This window comes from Melanaphis sacchari, unplaced genomic scaffold (genome assembly GCF_002803265.2).
Source record: "Melanaphis sacchari strain LSU unplaced genomic scaffold, SCAv2.0 Contig177_pilon_pilon, whole genome shotgun sequence".
Classification (NCBI taxonomy): Eukaryota; Metazoa; Arthropoda; class Insecta; order Hemiptera; family Aphididae; genus Melanaphis; species Melanaphis sacchari.
In genome coordinates this window covers 583,334-607,782 of record NW_020270834.1, presented here as the reverse complement: position 1 = coordinate 607,782, position 24,449 = coordinate 583,334, and the positions used below count along the sequence as shown (strand labels likewise).

The 24,449-nt window shown below is 25.9% G+C and overlaps 1 protein-coding gene across 2 annotated transcripts in view; it reads left to right on the top strand.

Annotated features, from left to right (window-relative positions):
- LOC112592460 (ALK tyrosine kinase receptor-like) overlaps nt 1–24,449 on the top strand; it is a 336,409-nt gene that overhangs the window by 50,459 nt on the left and 261,501 nt on the right. For both annotated transcript variants that reach the window (XM_025336511.1, XM_025336510.1), the window contains exon 2: nt 434–985. In XM_025336511.1, coding sequence (XP_025192296.1) covers nt 541–985 — 445 coding nt within the window. In that variant the 5' untranslated portion in view covers nt 434–540. The remainder of the gene's footprint in view (nt 1–433; nt 986–24,449) is intronic.

The window sequence follows — 24,449 nt, the reverse complement described above, 5'->3', positions numbered from 1 at the left end:
CACTAAAGGAGAGGGGGTGGGTTAAAAATACCGTAGAGTACAATCAAATTGTAAAAATTACTTGAAATCGTACCCAAAATTTAATCAAAAAAATAATAAAATAAAAATTTGAAAACTGAATTTGTCGTTACTTCATGCAAGTTTTCTATTAAAAAAATTATACACCGCGCAATAAGCTAAAACAATGCGATTCGCTATAAACTCAAAAACCAATTATAACAGAGTGAAACAGTCATAGTATATACCGAGTCAGTTTAAATAGCGATATTATAATGACTATAGTATTATAGTATCAAATTTTTTATTTCTCTTAAGATGTCATCGAAATAGTTCGCGAAAAAACCTCGGAGGGGAGGAGAAACCCCCGGGGTGAAAATAATAATATGTTATCGTTATCTCGTTATTCTCATAATATATCGCGTGTGTTTTTCAGGCGTTAGTCTTTCGACCGTCGGACGCGTGAGCACAACCGAGACGGGACGACTGCACGACAGCCATTGCCCCAGACCTCAAACCAGTGACCGACGCGGGGCGACTGTCATGACGTCCGACCATCGTCGCAGACACCTCCGACAGCACTACCTCCACCATCACCACCACCACCACCACCACCATCAAAACCACCATCAACACCATCGCCGCCGCCATCAATCTCACTGCGGTCACTTCGAATGGCATCAGGACCACGGCGTCCGGTGTCGCGGGCCAGCGCTGGTTACCATCCTGGCGCTGTGGGCCGCGGTGGTCTGCGTTACGGTGCCCGCGGCCTCGCCGTCGCCGGCCACCGGTGACATGAGCCTGTTGACCATGCAGCGGATCAAGTCTTACGTGGACGATACGTGCACGATGGACCCGCACTGTCAGTGGACGTGGGACCCGCTGCCAAACGGGTTGCGGAACGTGTCCGCGGAAGAGGCGGCAGCTGAAGTACCGGAAGACTACCTGTATCCGCCTGGCGAAGATCCCGACAAGCCGGGACTACGAGGTGAGCTGATTACTTCGATTTTTTTTCCTCGTTGTATCGTTCGAATAGCGCGCGTTTTGGAGTTTAGAAATCGATCTATACATCGAACCCCTTGAAAACGATAACTGACAGATCGAATCTTCCCGTGAAATACGCTGCTGTTATAAAGTCTACTCCGTCGTGTTACGGCGAACTTTGTCCAGCAGAACCGATTTTTTGTTATTGTACATAGATCAATGCAAAATGAGGAATGAAAAGGACCGTAGAGTGTAACAGTGCAGAGTACCTAAAATGCACTTGTACTGTATTATTAGTTTGACGTGTGAATAATAAACCTTTAAATCGATTGAACGATCGTTATAAATCATTAAGTACCTACGATTATTGGTAATACGAAAAGGTTGAATGTGGAATGCGGCGAAGTTTAGTAATCCGTAGAACCTATAGGGTATAATTTCGTGATAGTATTAGATATCAGGGTATTATTCTTATACTCTACTGTTGATTGTGGTGTAATTTATTGTATGTTATTACTATTATTTAATAATGAAATAAATACAACGTTTTAGTTTTCAACTACGATGTTGAAATCGATAAGTCTACTCGGCGATAAAATAAATAAGTGATGACTTTTTTCGTATTCAATTAATAAGTCCCACAATATTCATAAGAAAGTAAAGTACGAGTATATTACTTATAATTTATTATTGTACATAATATATCAACAAAATAAATAATTTTATGACTAATAATATTATGATATTAGCCTCACATCTTAACTCTTATGTTTAACTATGAATGCTGTTTTCGGACAAACATACATCTAATTTAGAATAAAAAATCTTAGTAGGTAAGTAAAAAAATATATTCAAAGTTACAAAATTTTATTTATAGAATTTTTAACTGAAATTGATTAATTATTGTTGTTGTTATTTCTTTTTTTTTGTTAAGTCTTAATTAAAATTAAAATAAACGTCTTAATTTGACGTAGAATAATTTTTTTTAATTTTTAAATTTGATCATCATTAAAAACTCATTCTTTAAGTTTAAATATATATAATTTGACGTTTAATATCCTGAGCAATTTAATGTTTTGAGATAGGTATCATTTTTTTTTTTTTTTGTTCTGAATACGCGATACAAGTATTTATTTAACACTATATTTCCTCAAATAAATAACCTAGAACATGATTTATAATTTAAAAAAAAAATATTACGTAATATATTACACGCTGTTATACAATAACTTTTTATAATTTTGTAAAACATGTTTGAAAAAGTGTTCAAGTTGTGTTGTAGTTCTGTATTTAATAAAGTCAACACACGTGTACAGGTCGATTTAATCAATATTCTATCTTGAAATGGTGGTGGGTGTTTATTTCTTTTGATTTATTATAACTATACATCTACATTATTATATGTGTTCTTGAAAAAAATTGCAATTTAAGTAATATTTTATAATTATTTATCATTTAATTGATATATTTTGTATTTTTTGGAATACCTTTGATTACCCGATCGAAAAATGACCGTTAATTAGTTACCTAACAATTTGTATAATTGACAATTAATCGACTTAAAAACATATGACTGTATTTTAAAATTCTACATGAGAAACGTCGTCTACACTTTTAGAAGCAAAGTAACAGTGTTGAAAGTACAAATAAAGATATTAAAATTCGAGGAAATGCTTGGTAAATTTAATAAATTAATAAAATTGTAAAACGTATTCAAATTGGCCAGCTTAAACAAAAATAAATAATAATAATATAGGTATTGTTCAGATTAATAAGTAACCATTTGAGGAATTGTTTGGGCGGAAAGCTCAACTTGGACTCGATTCACTCCTTCCTGGTAGTATATTCAAAATATTAAATTCAGCAAGGATGTTGAAATATTTTCGTAAACGAAAATGATATAACATTAAATATATTTATAAAAATAAAGATGTATAATGCAACTTCTCTCTATGTTATAACTGGTGAGATTACAATAATAATAATAATAATAATATGATAAAATATGAATGTATTAGGTATATATTTTATTTATACAAATAAAGTTTAAATAAATATTTGTGCGTAATTTTAAGGTAATACATTATATAGTAAAGCTTTTGTATAAAGATATTGTATAGTTATAAATGCATTTGTAAAAAAGAAATATCATAATGTCATATATAGTTACTTTAAATCTCTCCAATTAATTATTCACGTTCACGAGGTTACGATTATGTTCATGTAGTGAAACACTTAAATCTATTATTTCGTGATATGTATAATTATAGAGTAGAAGTGAGGGTGTCTTTCAACGAAATTACATTTATTTATTTGTGTGCTATCGTCGTATATTTGACGGATCTATATAGTACAGCTTTTGGTATAGTTTATTACCAATAGTGGGTTTTAGACACCTGTGATTATTCTTCATTTTGGTTAATTGCACGTCTATCTTCTTCACATGTGCAGATGGTTTCCGTGATGGACAGGCGTATTCAGCTACCGAGTAGCTGCAGAGTATGTACTTAAGTGGTTGTTCTAAGAGGTCTGTATACCACTTGATATGAACTAGTTTTTCAGCTAGTGATTTTTAATGTATACTTTACCGTTCGTATTTTCGAAGCGTTATATTATCAATCTATGTAAAACTACTTCAAAGTTTTTGGAAAATTGTGAATGGTTTAAGGTCACTCCTTCTACAACATATACAAAGTTCTTATTCTGTTTATTTATTTTTTTAGTTGATAAATATATGTCTACATCTTTGTAGAGTTGAATTTGAGTTGGTTTTCGTATAATATATGAATATGATTTTTAAGAATTAAGTAAATATTCTTCTTTAGTTTCTTCAAAAGTCACAAATTATGCTATTATTAATAGGGACGCCGTCAGCATTCAACGTTTATATAATAACGCAACGTATAAATTGCATACAATATGTGTTGTAAAATATTTGGTGTAGATTTGAAAACCTCTAATAGTGGTGGAGCCTACATTTTTCTGAAAAAAATGCAACTTATTTTTTAGTACAAAATAAATTATAGATAACATTGTAGATAAGATGTGATAGTAATATTAATAACTTTATTTATGGGCTTCAAGATGTGTAAATTATTTATTTCATGTCATATATTATAATAAATAACATTTCCTAAGAGAGGGTAGGGGGCTAAAATTTACCTGTATTCATGCTTGAGTATATGCATACTGTATACAACGTACCAAATGTCGTTGAAAAAAATGTTTTAATGTAAACATTACGTAATAATATTAGATTTTAGTTATTACTGTAATAACATTTTCCATTTTTATATATTGCTTTTGTATTATTATTAATAATAATTTTGTAATTTATTATATTATAAATATTTTAGTGGAGTGATTATTAAATTTAAAGATGAAAGCATCCGTATTTGTGTGTTATTTTTATGATGTTTCAATTATCAAACGAGTTATGAGTAGGTATGCTAATATTAAATATTATAATTCATAAATGCTTATAACTTTCTTACAAATTAAAATATTGTTAGTATCAAAAGTCTAAAAAAATAGATGTTTTTACCTTTAAATTGCTTAAGATATATACTGTAATATAAAGCTAGTTAACAACACAAAATTGGTTCTGCTGCTCAACAAAAATTTTCCATAGTGTAAAATTGTGTGTGATAGAAATAACACTGAATATAAGTGGGTGTTCTTCAAATTATAGTATATTACTAAGTTCTGATCGTGTGTTGTTAATAAAATTATTTAATATGAAACTTCTGTTTTTGTCTATTCAATATCTTTTTTTATGTGTATTGAAAGTGCTTAGTAAAATTAAATGACTTGGTGTTATTAAAATAAAAACAAAAAAATAAAAAAAATACGCTTCAATATTTTATGACTTATATGTATTTAAAATTACGAGTAACAAGAAAGACGTAATAAAATTTTAAACGTGGTGACTGGTAATATTAATATAAAATGTTACATAAATTATATGTAGGTACTATAAACAAGGATAAAATATTAAACTTTAATTTGAGATAAATATGTCATAGTTTAGTGATAAATAAAATTAACCAAACAATTACGTTTCCATTACAATATTTAAGTACCTATTATTAAAAATTTTAAAACGATCACGATTGTTTATCACACTGATAGCTGATAGCTCATACCAATCATAGTAAATTAGTAAAAATGGCGGAATACATAGATACATATGTTTTAACTTTTATTTAATATTAAATATTAATTGTTCTTACTTACCTATAATTTTGAAATTTAAAATTATAACAACAATTGAATATTTGTAAATACGTAAAAATATATATTTTTTATAAGTATAAAGTTTAATAGTATTACGTTTTAAATTAAATTGTTTATCATCCAAAATTAAAATAATAATACTGCTTACAACAAAAAAGTTAAAACGGTACCTATATAAATGTTTTGAATACAACTGCATACATCTAGATGAAAAAAAAGGATTTTAGTTTTAATATTTAGTCTTTCGATTGTTGAATTTGACATAAAATCCATCTTAACCGAATTGAAATATTAAAAGATTTAGAAGTCTTAAATATTTAGGGTTTAAGTAGAAAGTCACAATAAATTATGAAACATTTAAAATCTTTGTCGCATGGATAAATATTTATAATTTAACTTAAATGTGAAAGTTGTCAGTATAAAATATTTCTTAACAATATAATTCGACATTTATTGTTTAAAAATGAAAAATACTTATCGATTATTAAATGGTAGATTAGAATTATATCAATAATTAAACTATTGTGAATACAACAAATCTATCGTAAATCGTAATAACGTACAGTGTACATGAATTTCAAGCGATAATTTATTAACATATTAATACATTATTATAACATAGTACTTTAGATTTATTGTACTATGTTTCTCAATTTCAAGTTTAATTACTATCAATAGAAATCAAAAGCTTTATCGTTTTTATTTTTCACAAAAATATCTGATGCGTATTTATTAATTCTCTTTCATTTCATCACCCATTAAAATTGTACGAATGACAAGCAATTACGAGTATGAACACAATAACAAAATATTGAATTTTATAAAACTAAATTTTATAATAATATTCTACACAGTATCACATTTACACTATTGACTTAAGTCATGTACAATTTTAAACTAAAACTAATATTATTATTATCATATTATATTTTTATACGTATGAAAGTTTTTTATGACTCAACATGTTTATAAACTCAGATTTCCACCAGGATATTCGGACAGGAAATAAAATAAAATACAGTCCAGTTCGGTCCTAGAGTGATATTTATTTTCTTCATAGATTATTTATTCACATAACAATATCGTTCATATTTTTAAATCATTCATGATGCATTTACAATAATAACCAATAAATTAATTAACTAACACAAATATTATGTATTTGATTAACAGTGTATTTTTATGATGATCACTATAGATTGAAGAATAGTTTAAAAAAGATAACTTGAGTAACGATTTAAGTTTTTGTTATGTTATATATGTCTTAATTAATATCTTAATGAACCATTTGAAAATAATAAGTTGGGTATTGTTATTTTAACGGTTAAAAAAGTCGGGTATATTCTCAGAAATGTTGTTAAAAGAATATCTATTACATTTTATTGTATATTAAAAATAATAATAATAATAAAAATAATAACCTAACTTAATAATTGTATTTTTATTATAGCTTTAGTGGTTTAATAATCATTTATTATAAACAAAAATTATGTTTTGATATAAATATTCAATTTGAAATATCAATAAAAATTAACTGTATATTAACTAGCATGTTAAAATAAAAAATATCTATTTCCAATGCAACCACTGACATTTTAAAGTCAATTTTTTAAATTAAAAATACAAATATAGAGTACAGTAATAGAATAGTCCTAATGGAGGAGTGTGAGTGACGTCAAGACGAATTTTGCATTTACTGAACTAATTTTTGGCGGACGTCTCTGGAAGTGACGCAAGGATTTTGCGGCATGACAAATGTTTATAAAAAAAAAAAAAAAAAACTAGAATTAATATTTTATTATTATTTATAAAATAGATTTTCTATTTGTACACACAATATTTAATACAATAAGTAAATAAATAGAACGGGAAGTTTTTTTTATATTGTTTTATTTGTTATAGAAAAATATATTGACTATGTTACAAATGTATCCAGTATTCCATACATAAAAGAATATAAATACTGTAAAACTTTGTTCCCCATTTAAAATATAATAATAAAAAAAAAACTCATAAATTGTATATTATATTGTAATATTTTAAATAGTATAAACTAGTTTTACTAAAAAATATTACAATTAATATTATACAATGGTATCTATAAATATAAAAAATTGTAATTTTTTAAATTGTAAATACATATATGTAATGTATACCTATATATAATACAAATTGAAAATCGATGGTTGTTAAATAATAATAATAATACTAATAATAAAAAAATACCTAGAAACGTTGTTCAATAACAAGGGAAGGCGACTTAAAGCTTGAGCTGTTCATCTTTGATTTATTATAAAATGGCATGTATTCTAAAATGTTTTTTTATTGTTTAATAAATGATTTTTTCTCAGAAAAACAAAATCAAAGAAATATTATTAAATTCGTTTAGTACCATATTATTTTTTTCTAGAAATCATCCATCATGTTTTATTAAATTAATATAACGTTAATTTTACTTATTCATCAATAAACTTACTAGTAATAAAGTATTAAAAGGTTTAAAATGATGGATATTGATTTTTTTAATTGCCATTCAATATATCTTAATAAGCAAAGCTGTTCATCAACATCAGAAACAATAACTCAATTAAAAAAGTACAAAGCAAGAAACACAAAAATTATTTTTACTTTGTTGACAAAATTTGCATAAAAACAATTTAAACAACGAAGTCATTATTTGTACAATATTGTTATTTGTGTACACACTACCATTAAAAATTGTATATGAAATACCAGTTTCCGTATGGAGAATAATAAAATAAATGTCAGTGATAAACATTGGTGAAATAAATAAGTGCATATGAATGTCAATGAATATCAAAGAAATACAGGATTAAGTGAATATTGTAATAATGATTTGGTACAGTTATTGTGAGAAAAATGAAAATAAATAATGCTTTTGTAGGTATTGAGTGTTTACAACGTTTGAAACATTGAAAATGCTACTACAAAGTATGAGGAATAAGTGGCTTCCATGATAACAATAACAATAATAATTTTTATTAAATTTTTGAATTAAAAATGTCCAAATACTCAGTGAATATTTCTAAAGGCGATTACATTCAATCACAATTGATATGTAAATTAAAAAATAAAATTTTGCACAGCCTAAACAAAGGTTGAACATTTCTAGCATTATTTTATTATTTGTAGTGGCTTGGTGTGGCGCGTTGTCTGCTACTAGTCGCGGAACGCGACTGAGAGTAAGTAACGGCCATAGCTACTAGTTCCCGGATGGGTGACCACTTGGGATCATAGTGGTTAAAAACCTTGCCAAACATACACGTGTTTCCTATCAACCGTAACAATCGTAAAAATACAACCTACCGTATCAACCTTACCCCTTACCATAATTCATAACCCCTACAAACAGCTAATGGCCCTAGTTGCCGAGCTTAAGTTCAATAAAAAAAAAAAAAAATTTATTATTTGTATTTTTTCTTTTGAATATTATCTAACTACGATACAAAATATAGAAAATGTTTAAGGCTATCGGAGGTTTTTATCAAGAAAATTAATATTATTAGTTTATGACGTTTCCTAGTGTGGCCCCCGTACAAAAAAAAAAAAAAAAAATAAAATAAAATCATTTCAACGATTAATAATAATTTAACGGGAAAACGATTATGCCTCGTATAATAAAATTGTTATAATATTATTTTTATTTCTTATTTAAAAGAGATAATATTAAATAGACGTTTGTTACGACTTTTGAAAATGGTATTTGTAAAGTATCAAAGCCCAATCCGATTTCTATAAAATCTTCTTTATCTTTCAAATTAAAAAAAAAAAAAAATATCGAAACCTGAGTAATTCACGAGAAAAGAATTTTTTAATAATACCTACAAGGTTAGGTAATCTATACACTAAAAATATAAAATATTTAAGCAACAATGAACGATATTTTTAAAGTTTCATACATACTTGATTAAAAATACTTGACTCGCTGTATAAGATGATTTTTTTTATTATTGAATTCTCATTATTTCAATAAAATTAATAACTGAAAAAAAACACATTTAAACGTTTTTTTTTCTTTTTAATGAAAAACACATTTTTAATTTTTAAAATATTTCATTACATAAATATTATCATCCAAAGTAATAATTTATTTGAATGTTTTAATTACATATTATTATATTTAATATAACTAATAATATTGCATTAAGATGGCTAAATATATTGTATACTACCTACTTAGTGTACTGATTTTCTGATTCAATACCTATGTACCACGTAGTTCTTCATTTCTAAGTATATTCCAAATTAGTTTTGGTTATTCAATTAGTACACATTATATTATTATGTCATTATTTTAATATTTTTGATTTTCCAAACATTTTTACGAAGTAATTTTAAGTATAGATATTAATTTTTGAACAGAGTTTGAAAAGATTATTAAAAATATTTTATTGTTTAGAAATAATTACTAACACTGAGAGTCTAATACATGATAGTTATACATACGTATATTAACAAAATAATGGCGTTTGAATGTTTCACAAGTTTTTTAGATAACTAGAATACAAATCTAATTTCTAGTTGAAAATTACATAATTTTCTCTGAAACTTTTCTAATCAGTTGATAACAAATTAAAAATAATAATTTTTCATTATCTTGAAATTATAAAATTTAATTTTAATATGCGCAGAAGTAAGTATATAGCTTCTTCGTAAATTGTAAAATAACCAAGTAAAGAATTGCGCAACTTTTGTCTTTCATCCAATAAATTTTTTCGGCAAGTATCAGTAGTTTTAAGATATTAAATACAGAACCTTCTTAATATATAAATCATTTGTCATACCTAAATGATTTAGATATTATCTGATATTTTATGAAGACCCTGAAAAAAACAGTAGTTGAAGTGAAATTATCTCGTTATGTCAACTGTCGCATTCAATTTATAACGCATAATACGCTTTATATATTTATGGATTAACACATTTTACATGCATATAAAATATCCATATAAGCAATCATATTATTTCTTGAAACTTTTGTTAATAAAATGTATATTGTATAATGACGAAACCTTAATTAAAACATCGAAGGTATTAAAGAAAAATATTGAACACACTCATGTTGGTAATTAAAAATCTTGTAAAAGCTAAAACATAATAATGCACATAGTATAAGACATGTACACTGTACATTATACAAACTTAAACAATTTTTATAAGATACCTTTATGCAAAATTTTCAGTTCAATTTAAATTTTATTTATTTGTTTATTTTAATGAAAATCTAACGAGGTAAAATTCTCAACATTTAAACGATTTAAAATTAAAACATATTATTTGTAATTTGTATTTATTTATACTAAATACTAATACACGAATATCTATTTGTATAAATTACCTTTATTGATTGCTTTGAAGTTATATTAAAAAAAATACATTAATATTCAATATAAAATCAAATAGTTCACAAAAACTCTGTTACAAAAAGAATTTAATTTTTAACAACGGACAAAAATGGGTTGTACAATAAATTTTAGTTAAAATTCAAAATATTCTTAAATGAGTAATGGGGGAAGATACTCAAAATGTAGAGTTTGTATGAATAATTGAACATTTTCTTGTTTATACCATATAATATACTTTATTAAAATATGCACCCTACAATTTTTAACCGAGTAGATGATCTAAAAATATGAATTTTTTATTGCTACAAAATTGATGTGCATGAACCAAAAAAAAAAAAAAAAAAAAAAAAAATAAATAAATAAATAAAATAAAATAAAATAAATAACGTACAAATTGTTGGGATTCTAATAGCTTTCTCCTCAATCCCGTTGCAAGAACACAAAAGAAATTTCATAAATCATTCTAAAATAAGAGTGAGGTGAACACCGACATCTGTTTGGAAATATGCAAACAGTACCGTGGCTGTTTTGAATACATATTTTATAAGGTTCTTTATGATTTTATGCCTTATGCGAGGTTGCATTTTTATTGATTTTCTCTCTACAAATCGTTTCGACGCAATAATAGCAATTTTCAGACATTCTGATAATATAGACAGATAATACTACTGTACACCGGCCATTGACTGGCATGCATATTCGAATTTAATAAAGAATAATCCATGTTTTTAGTAGTCCCGATTGCTTAAAATCTTCACAAGTTTTTCGGGTTGCAACGAAATACGTACTAACACGTTGTCGTGATGTATTTGTTAAAAATTGAATTGTATAGCTTCGACTGCTGCTATTTTATATGGTATGAATACCCAAAAACACCATAGCGTATACCATCGTGGGTATTTTGTTGACGTAAAGATGAATTCATTTTATTGTATTGTATAGTTTACTGTATTAGACTTATCACTACTAATGTGGAGTAATAAGAAAAATATGCATGCACGCCATCGAAATAAAGATAACTGGTGTTTGTTATTTATTTCGATACGATACTTACATCCCAATGTATTATTTATATTTTTCGAAAAACAAGCAAAGGTATACCCACATATTTATCATACAGTATTTAAAAAAAAATACACGTCATCGTAAAATCAATAGTCTTGGTTACAATAAGAATCTCTAACGTAAATAAGTCAACATTATAAAAACGATACTTGTTTATAATATGTATGTTACGTATTGACGTATTGATATTGTAACGTAAATCAGTCGTGTGTTTACAGGATCAGATGAAAAACATATAAAAACACCCACTCGGTATTTTTCGTTTAAGGGTTTTACTGTATTTGCATATACTCATTTAGCACTAATTTTGTTTGATATAGACTAAACTGTACAAGTTCCTTTTAAAAATGTTTCATTTCCATTTTCAATAAATAAAATGTTTGGAATTTGGATGACCATATTTAAAACCGTCACATAAATCATGTATAGTATAAACATATATAAAAGAAATAATTGAAATACAGCATGATAATGAAAATAAAAAAACGTGTATAAATACAATTCATTTTACTGAAATTTAACCCAAAATATTTCAGCTTGTCAACCTGAAAGATTAATTTGAGATTTTTTTTAAAAGATAATCTCTTGAGGTTAATTATTTATCGTAAACAACGTAAACTTAGTTGTTGTAAACTCAGCAGAGGCATATTGAGTAATAAAAAGGTAAATTATTATAAACTATTTCCTTATTTTTAATTTTAAATATAAATAGGTATAAATCTATACATTAAATGTAATTCTTATTTAATGTAAATTGTGTTTATTTTAAAATTGTTATTCTAGTATGTACTTTACCATAGGTGCAATTATATTTCTAAAATAACCACTGATTCAAATCATAGTTATCCATATACCATCATATTTTAGAAATTTTATGCTCATGATATACTCATAAAATCATTATAAATGGAGATAATATTCTTTCCTTTTCCACTTTGCCACAAAATCAAAACACAAACATAAAATTGATAAAGTAATATTTATTTTTTAAATTTATTAATCTATCTTAGCAATTTTTAAATTGATTTGGATTCACTGTATAAATGTTATTAAAACATTTTACTCGAGTAGATGAGCAATCTGAAGGTTCGATTAGAGGTTATATATATATTTTTTAAGATGAGATATTTATTGAAATTTAACATGTTGCTTTAAAGAAAATTCGAATCCAAATAAATTAAATTATCTGCTTATACATTACAGAAGAGGACAGTAGATTTTTTTTTTTTTTGGTTTAATACACTTTATACATAACGAGCAGAGAAAAGTAGCTATTGATTTAACAATGATGTGTTTTTTCTTGTATTTTTTTCTTTTATATAACTGTGAACCATTTTCCAGATGAACGAGTACAAAACCTTTCATACATTCTTTTCTTAGAACAGAAAATTGGATATATATTATTATACACTCTTTAAAAATTTCTCAGTAGTCTTCAAGAAGTTGTGAAAACTGACGAAAATATTATAAATATTAAAATATCAGTACACACATACATATATATATATATATATATAAAATGCACTTTATTTATTTTGTTATAATTAAAATTAATGTTAAGTGTTAAAATTCCAAAAATAATGATTTTATAAAAGCTTAAAATCTACAATTTTAACTATATTGATCATTAATATTAACATTAAAAAAAAGTAATTTATGATTCGAACTTTTAATATCCTAATATAATTTTAAACATAATATTTAAATCTTAAGTAATTCCGTGTATGTGAGATAATGTATATATAATATATATACATATTCTTACATACAATATTCTTTATTATTTATTTATTTTAAAATTATCAAAACCACAGGAAGCACAGACATAATTTCATTATTCTCTGCAGGTGATGGCAACACCCCATAAAATACTTGTAATTTTTTATTGAAGACCCACAAAATATACATATATATTTAAAAAGCTTATGTATTTTTATGACAAGTATTTGTTCTTTCAAACTTTAAAATTATAATACACATAATATGTGTAAAAAATAGTTTATTTTTTAAGGTTTTGATAGGGATAAATAATAATATATTCATATATTTAGTAGGTAATTGGCTATGTTTTAAGAATAGAAATATCTACTGGAAAATACGAATTTACTTCAAAGTTAAAGTAGTTTTTAATGTATACATTAAAATGCATAAAATATGTACTTCAAATAATTAATGCCAGTAATGAATGTTTGTACCAAATTTTTAAGTTCTTAGTAGTAAAAGTAATTATACATTGGCACTTGTTCTTTGGCTAAATATGTACGAAGTATAGTTGTATTTAAATACAGTAAATATTTGTTAAAACGTATTGGACGCTTGGTAAATTATATGTGAAAAATAATTCAAAATTTTCTGAGAAAGAAAATGAATATATAAAATGTGTTTATTTTGCGCTCTATCTCATTCCAATAAGTTTTTGCTACTCAAACTTTTAACAACAATAGCTTATTTAAAATTAGATTTTGCAACACCAATAACTAAATGTTATAAAATGAGCTCTGTAATGTTTCTTACTAATATATACATGTTTTTATTTTATATTTCGTAAAACTTATATGAACTATGGGTACCTGTATTTGTTATTTGTAAGATACATTTGTGAAATACTATTCGAATAATCGTAATTAAACGATTATATTTATTGAAAATCCGTATTCATTGATGTATTTTTAAAATCATATATTATTTATATTTATAGAATAATAATATTTTATTTGTAGGTGATGTTTTAAATATCACTTAATACATTTTATTTTATAAAAAATAGAAACTTAAGATTTAGGTAAAATTTTGATATTTACAACAAATATAATGAATAATTTAGAAAAACTTGATTTCTTAACATTAAAATTGAAACAATATGAAAATAAAATTTATATTGTTACAAAACACACAAATGTATATAATCTGTAACTTACACAAAAAATATTATTTTACAAATTTTCCAAAAAAAGGATAATAATTAAACATTAAAAATAAACTATCAGAACTAATTAAAATAAAATTCAATCTAAACAAAATCGGCCATGATCTATTAGCTTAAATTAAAACTATTTAATTTAAAACAACCCAATACGAGTATTATTTTAAAATTCCAATAAACATCTTTGAAAAAAAATTTTATTTCAAGCACCACGAAATTATAAACATAATTTGGACAATCTCCAATAAATCAATAAATACTTATGACTTACGTGCTTTATAGAAGTTTAGAACAGGATAGAAGTAAGTACTCGTATAGTAGAAAAAAATAATTACTATACCCTATTGGTAGCGATACCGGAAAAACATAAATAATCAAAAGGTAAACACATATACATTACTCCTACATATCGTTCAATACAATAGTGAAAGTATTTGTGAAAATTATTGATATTCAACTAATGTGTAACATAAATCGTTTTACCAAAAATACGAGTATTGTGCTTTAAGAGCTTATCCCGAATTATTAATAGACAACTGCATATTTATAATTGTTGAACCTACTATTCAATAAACTTTTTAATAATCGATTAAAATAAAAGGCTATGTAAGTAATCCATCCACAGAGCGAAATACAGTTGAATCATTGGCATTTTATTTCAGTAACTTTTGATTTGTATGCATATTATTTTATAGTTAAATAACTACACTTATTATTTGAAATTGTATGCGTATCAATGGCGCAACCTGGATTTCTTCAAGGAAGGAGGGTCCAAAAAAATTGATTTATCTGTTGTTTTTCTGTTCTTTTCCTTAAATAATATACATATTTTATTGTTTAATAAATACAATTACATTATTTAATAAACATATTTTTACATTTTTAAATTTATATTTTTAATTAATGTCAATTAATTATCATTATTATATTATTATGCCAGTTAAATTTATGGTATAGTCATTAGAGTGTTATTAGCAAAATACTAGATCTAATAATCAATCTAATCAATAAAATTTAATGAAAATTTCAGGGTAACTTTAAAAAATAAAAATAAATACTATGATATAAGCTAAGGGAAGGGGTCCGGACCCGGGGCCACCCTCCTCCCTGGGTTCACCACTGACGTGTGCAGTTAGTTCCATAGCTCAAATATTACATTTAGGTGTATATGCATAAAGAGCAGTTCCAGCAAACATCTTTAAAAGACTTATTAAGTACAATTAACTTCCAAGTTATAGTACCAACACAGTTTATTTACATTTTCACACATTACATAAGAATCAATGTTGGCTATTATGTTATTCTTGTAAGTGAGAAATAAAGTTCACAAAAAAGTTTAGACCTGCGATCAAATATTAAATTCCAACCACCTTGACATTATACTATGTAAAAGTAAAAATAATTTGCAAAGCTTTATTATATTGGATAGCGTATTCGATTATTAATAAATAACAAAAAAATAACTGAAGAGATTTTTTTTTTATAATATACATTTTACCAAATTTATTTAATACAGTAAATTTTAATGAAATATATAACTAAAAAAATATTTAAATTATTAAACTTGTCAACTCTAGCCTATATAATTGTTAATCAACACACATACACATAAATATATTTTATAAACATTTTTACTTTTAATATTATGTACGTCTATAGTTGACAATCATATTTTGTAATATATGGTTCATAATTTCTATATAATTTAAAACATCAAATAACAATATATTGAAATATTTTCGATCAATGAAATGTTTTCTATCATTGAAATTGGTATTTCTTTCTAACCATTTTTTTTGTTTTACAAATATATATAAATTGAAAACAAATTTTACTTCGAGTTAAGAAATCGTTTATAACAAATAACATACCAAATTTTACATTAAAAATAATCTGTTTTACTCTGCTGGTGTTTAATAACAGAGTAAATTTTCTGATTACTAAATGTAAAACAAAGAATATTATAAAAAGCATCTAGAACTCCTCTTTTTAATTTTTAAACGAGTTATGATCATCTAAGAATTGAAATATGTTAAAATTTGCTTTGAAATTAAAATATCGACATGAACATACGATTTACCTTAGATAATATTTTACTTTTATTCTTGATGATAAGTCAATGTATTCTAATATTAAAAATAACAAGTAAAGTGGATGATTTTTAATGAAAAATATGTTATGTTATGCGTTGGACCTAACCATGCGTTGGAAAGACGGATACAATGCACGTGGGCACGATAACCTAATCTGTTAATGATGGTTTTATTAAATACGTATACTAATTATTATTATTATTTTTTTTTTTTTTTGATGAATAAAGTTTTATTTGTAAATAAGTTAATAGTACATTAATCTTAATATTTTTTTTTTAATATATATATAATTTCATGTTATAAATACAAAAGTCATTAAAAGAAAATAAATAAAATAATAATAACAGTACCAAGAATACTTTTCCTTCCTTATTTTACATGGTATCATTAATCTGAATTATTGAGTTTAACAGATAATTTATTTATCCAAACTTTACGGTTATCTAATGGAAATAAAAAAACTTTAAACAATTTATAATCAATTTCTAGGTGGATATTTAACCATATGTAATAGTCAAATGTTACATTACTTATCGTTATTTAAATAAAAATAAATGTTAACACACATTTAGCGATAGCTGTTTATTTGTAATAATTTTAAATTGGATATTTAGGTAACATAAACACCTGCAAGTAACAGAAACGCGTACATCTATAAATCTTTGTTAACCCTATTACCATTGAATATATAATATATTATACGATCAATGCTATTACTTATAATAATAATAATAATATATGTTTGATTTTTGAACTATAGTGAAATTACGAAAGCAATTTAGTTTATGTCCATAAAATACGACTTATACCGATGTAAACATAGTGGGTATAATAAATAGGTAAATAAATTGTGTTTTAGATGGTGCCCATCAAGTCATAAACCACATGTACATCTTAGCTACCCAACTGCTCAGCAAAATCTGCGACCTATCAATGCTATTAATCGCATATTTTGTATAGCTACGCAATAACAAACCGCTAGTGCATAACTTTTGTACATCAATCACGATTCAATACACCGTCGATAAATCTAAATCGTGCCAGTGACAGATTAAGGACTGGGTGAGTGGGGACCACTCCCTGGCCTATGCGATTAAAGGGACCCCGCGTCTATACCACGCGCGTGTTTATATTTTAAATGTATCAAAAATTGGTTAAACTTCTCATGGTGCACGATTACAATATGGTTCACCAAATATATTTTAATCGTGGTTTAAGTAATCATGATTATAAGTTAAACGTGATTAAATCAAACTTGGATTTCACCACGCTAAACACGGGGTCCCACTAATCACGATTTCGGTAACCGTGATTAACCATACTAACTGCGATTAGATGTACTATCAAGCAGCTGTAGCCTACGATAGTGTGATAACAGTGATTATCATTTTTCAATTTCAGCCCTCTCCCGAGTCTAGAACGATGGATTGCGAAAATGACGAACTCGTCTTCGTCACTTTTGTCATCGTCATCTTCAAAAGCAATAGGTATTCATAACTCGTTGCCTAGCAGGATGCATTGAATATGAAATAATAACTGCAGACACAACAACACAGCTGATTATTTCGATCTCCGAGTTTTGTTTAAATCAAAAATTAAACGATTTTTTTATGCTTATTAAAAACATTAAAAAAAAATAAAAATGAACAATGACAAACAACTGATAACTGATAACTTCTAACCGTGCGATTAATAACGCTAATCGGTCGAAATTGGTCGGTTAGTTCTTAGTTGTGATTACGCAGCGGTTATGCTCAACCGGATTTGGTGAAGTCCAAAAACTCTGATTTTCAATATTTATTGTGATTAACATGAGTTAACCACGACGATTAACGATTAAAAGTGTTGGTAAAATCGGCTCTAAATGCGATTCGGCGCTGCCAAATATAGCGAATAAGCGTAAGGTAATTAAAAAATAAAATAGTTTTAAATTATAGTTATAAAATAACTATAATACTCGTCGTTTATACCTAATAATGACATTTATGGTTCAAGACTGGATCCTTTGTGATTTTTTTTCTAGTTATAATTCTGTTCCTATGACCTTATGAGATATATAAAATTTGGCTCCAATTCCTGTTCCGGATGTTTGAAAGCACAATACCATTTGGTTATGACTAATCAAAATTTTTTTCGATTCAAAGGTATCGATTTTGACCAGTTCCTATATTGTTTATAAATGATTCGATAAATATTAAATATACATATTATTAATCAACCAAAACCACCAAATCCGTCAACGTTGAAAAAATTTTTAACACCTTTGAAATCGGTTCTTGGTTAGGTTTCTAATATATTTATAAATGAGCAGGTTAGGTTAGGGTTTTACTGAAAATATTATTTCTTCGTACGCACTAGTATTACAAGTGTCCGGTTCCTAATTATCACGCCACATAATATATTAATTTCGATTTCGTACAGTGCATCGTTTATAATTTATTTAAAAGTTCTGGAGCACCACAATTCTATCACAGTAGTCTGAAATATAATATTTATGTTGAAAAAAATGATGGGAATTGGCTGTGGACAATACAATTATAATTTCCATTAGAAATTAAAATCATCAAAATTGCAATCAACGGGCAGTAATAAATAATCGTGTATATTTTATGTTTTTCATTAATGTCATGACTGCATTTTAAATAACTTTTATTGTGTTTTGATGTATTAGCTGATGGTTGTGCGTTGTAACTTGTAGGCATTGACATATACCTATCAATGCTTACGAGTAAAAGTTGTTGTCAAAAAATTAAATATCATTAAAATGTAAAAAATCATGATTTTATAATAATATACAAAATATTTATTTATTTTTATTTTTTAATTAAATAAAATAAAAATGTCATGATATGTACATTGTAAAGTAATTTTATTACAATAAACTGATTAAAGTTAATACACAATACATACTAGGTGTCTACGTAAATACGTTAATGTTTATGTTACCTATAAAAAAAAGTTATAGATTCGACAAATTTTGATTAAAATAATTATGGCGTATTAAGCTAAGTATGTAATAATTTCACATTTAGTAAGCAATAATAATAATAATAATACTGTGATAAATAAATATAGGATTTAATGAAAAATTATGATATTGGCTATGTCGATGTGTCACTATTTGGACCCAATATTAAGATAAATATATTATATTCGGCATAGCTTTATCTATATTTCAATTAGATTAAATCATATTATTATTATCGACCATGTTTGTTTAAAATTCCCCGTTTGATGTTTTGTGATGTTTGGAAATACAATATAAGCATATCGAACAGTAATTTATAAAAGCTTATATTTATGGTTCTAAAATTGTCAGTGCTTTTCATTTTTTATGATGGTTTCATAAGCCATGTATAAACTGTCCATTATAGTAATGACCAATGGGTTATTATCACACTAAATGTATTTATCTCAAAATCGCGCTCAGAATACATATACTCTATAAATATACATATAAATTATTGTATTTGATAAATCGGTATAAATAAAACTTTTAACTACGTAATAAAATCTGAGGAGAATTATTTATTTTGAAAAACCTATTGTACTAAGGCTTTAGGGACTTACAGAGTATATCAATAATCATTCCAAACTAATTGAATAATGTGTAAATTTATAAAAACCTAAGGCATTTTATTTTTGATTCGCATATTTTACATATTTAGCCATTTTTTCATTTAAGTGAATATGTTCGTATTTTAAATATAGTTTTTATTTTATTTTATTTTTATTATATATATTCGATAGGTATAATCTTTAATAAGAATTTTTTAGAATTTGAAAATAATATTGATAAAAATAATTAAGATCTTAAATTCATTTTCGAGATACAAACATTTATTGGTAAACAATTTTTGCTCATTTACATTCAAAAATACTCAGAACATTTTGTGACACAAAAAATTGTTCATTTAGGTAAATAATAATTATTTAATCATAAATACAATATGTATTCATAATTAAGATTTTTGTTTTGTTTAATGAGTAATTAAAAACAAGAATGATTAAAAAGAGACATAAATATGTTTTAATTTTTAAATTGTTGAGTTTTTAAATTAGAAAATAAAATATAATTAAGAATTTTTACACATTATCTGAGCTTACGTGGTAAGTTTTTTGGTCATAAATGCATTAATTTATTTTATATTTTCTAGAGCACTAGTCACTAATTCTCTAGCCCTACTAATACAAAAAAAGTCATATACACCAATAAGTTTAAAATGTATATTATATTTAACTATATTTACAAGTCAACAGTTGCGTAAATTTGCAACTAAAATGCATAACATTTACTTATAAGATATTACAAGACTTAAAAAGTATAAAAGGATTACGAAACATTAATTTATTTGACTTTTGTTACATTATTAATGAAATATAATGTAATAAGTAATAACGAATACGCGTAGCGTGTTGGGCTGGTCAAATTGACACCACAAAAATGCAAATAATAGTAATAATAATAATAATAATAATAATACGGAAGCAGAATAGTGATAGCGGCATAGTGCACAATGTTCAGTCGTCGCTTATGGGCCATGCGAAGATACGGACGAGCTGTGGACTACGAGCCAAATTGTGTAATGATGCTCAAATAAAATGTTATCGAAAACATACTATTACATTTTATATTTTTGTGTTCGGTTTTGTATCTTTTCTTTTCAAAAACACTTGCAAACGGTAAACCCTCGAAAAATAAACTATCCCTAGTTAGTTCGTATAATATCCTACCTACAAGTGCTTCAATGCTGATCTGTAACGTGACCTTCTATTTATTACATTGTTTGACAATTTACAGTTGTGTTTTATCAAATTCCGAGTATGTGGTGTGATTGTATCTCTATAACCTGCATAGAAACTGTATTAATATTCGTCAAATTCGTCACACGTAATAATAAATTTTCTGATTAAATTTGTTTTTAACCCATAAGCGCATAAGTTGACCCGAACGTCACTCAAACGAGTGCATTTAAACTCTTTATAAACAATATTAATTATAGTTTAAGACAAAGTACTTGGTTATATAACATAGTATATTAGTATACATATTATATCTGTATATCAAATATGAATTCTCTGACTGTGGAAGACACATTTTTGTCGCTAATGTTTTTAATCAACTGAACCACATTAAACATTTTGAACTGAAAATATCTATTCTTCTCTTATGATAAAAAGTACCTACCGTCAAGTTGCATAAAGTACGTTCTTGCGCTTAATTCTTTAGTAGGTTATAAATTAAAAAAAGCTATTATCGTGGGCAGTAGTGATTAATAGGGAACTATTTTATTTGGGTGATTAAATAGTTGTGTTATTGAGTTTATAATATAATGTGAATACTTATATTAATTTGGTGTTCTGAGGTTGAACTTTTAAGGATTTCTAGGCTCTTTACTCGTAAACGCTGTTAAAAATTAATTATAACATCGATGTGACATTAAACATTAAAGCGTACGAGTGTTGTATTTAAACGAATGGTTTGATGATTTTGTCTAAAAACCTGATCAAAGAGTAAATGCTTTATACACGTCTTTTGAATACTATACATTTCTTTGTAAGGTGTTATCAACGGCGTAAGTGGACTAATTGGTAGGTGGATTGTGGATGAAAGTGTAGTAGGTGTACACTAATTATTTCTTTGCTTCTGAGTTGTGTTTGATGTACCCCGTTACTATAATAATTATAGGAGAAGAAATTTATAATAATTGGTCAGTGAATAACCTCTACTGTAGTAGAACGTTGATATAAAATAATATAATATGCTACTAGTTATTTTGTTTTTTATGACCATACTCCCTTTATATATTGTGAATTTTTGCTGTAGCTGTATTAAGGATTGACATTTACCAAATTAAGTATATCTATCAATTGGTGTATGTCATATTGCCTATTTTCCATCGTGCTTATTATTCCAGTTAAGCCGCGATAATTACCTTCATACATAAGTAGTAGGTACACTATATGTACGGTGTTATATTTTGATGTATTAACTCACTGTAATAACTTGTGCTTTTAGGTATTATCAACATAATATTTTATAATTTTAAATTATGCAAAGTAACTTTTCAACTGGTACATACTAATTATTACATATTATGTTCACAGTATAATACTTCAATTTTTAAATTCTATCCATAATAATCACATTAGTATGGTGTAGCGGTCACATGCCGGTTGAAAGATTTTTCGATAAAAGATAGGTTAAGTAATGGTATTTAGTATAAGCTTTTAGTTTGCTCTGATTCCAGAAATATTTAATCAACTTTTAATCAGCGGTAAATAATTCATGTACAGTTATGCACAGTTTGCAAACATGCTCATTTCGAACAGATTTGGATTTAATCCGATTATTAACAGGTCTATAATACTGCCAACAACGGTTGACCATATTACTAAACTCCTGGCGTGTTAACATTTAATTGTTTACTTGAAAACGGTTCACGAGCTTGGTATACGTTGGTATACTTTAAAGTTTTTCATTATTCATGTATGCTTATTATTTATATTTTATCATATAATAATACAGTTTGAAATCTATAAGTTATGTATAATAGATCATTGATAAAATGCTTTTTTCAAAATGTATGCCAAAATTATTTTGATTGGATTATAAATTGCTAAATAAAGAAATTTTATATGTTTATAAATTATATTTTATGTAAAGTTTTGGTGTGTTTAAAGAGGAAATTTAAAAAAAAATTCTCCTCTTAATAATTAAGTATGATGGTCAATTGATTTGAGGGTAGTTTTGTTTAAACTGACCGGTGCTGATAAATCAAACTGATGAAAAAAAAACAAAAATAATTCAGGGCGTCAAAATCGTAATACTCACTGCTCAAAGTGCACACAGCTGTGGCCACTGAGAGACTAGTTTTTTGCTGCTACTGTCGGAGCCGTTATTCAGTAAAATAATGTGCCGAATTTACATCTGTCGACATCAGAATCTTCAGCAAAATGTTAAGCTTCATAAGTCATCGGCACGCCAAGTAAATAAAACAATGTATTTTATTCTAGTTTTTTTATTATATTTCTTTTGTTGATGCATTCAAATGTCAAGACTATAGTACCTCAGTCAAGCTTCAGTGATAGTATATACATATCGGTACGTGATAAAATAAGTTTGGAATCAAATTTTTATAGTAATATCATTAATATAGTATATATTTACAAATACAATACAAGGATACATCGGGCAGTGAATATTTAATGTATGTTATTTATTACCGAGGCTGGGAAAAATTTGAGTGTTTTTATATAATAATTTAATAATATAATATATATTTTATATTTTTATTATCATCGTTTTTTTTTTTTTTTTAATTTTATTATTTTATATATCAATATTTGTTTTTAAATTCATATTTCGAAAAGAAAAGAATTTTTAATGTACTTCGATGCATAAAGATCAAATTTTGAACAAGTAGTTAAGTACTTATAACTTAAAAGATGTATTTAAAGTATTAATGAGTGGAGTAGGTAGTGAATCTACATTTTGCGGTACAACGCTGGGCGACTACGCCACTAATCGAAACATTAAAAACTTTTAACTATAATTAACTACTCGTTTGAAATTCGATTTTTAAAATAAATAGTTAAAAGTAAAAAATGTAGCTATTAAAACGATCAAACTTAAAATATTTATTTTTCAAAAATATTGTTCTGTAACGACTTTAAATCATATTTAAATTTAAAATTTTAAAATAACGAGTGTAGATAGGTACTCAATTTAATTACGATGTATAAAATTACGTAATTAATTTCCAATATAAGATGTGAATTAAT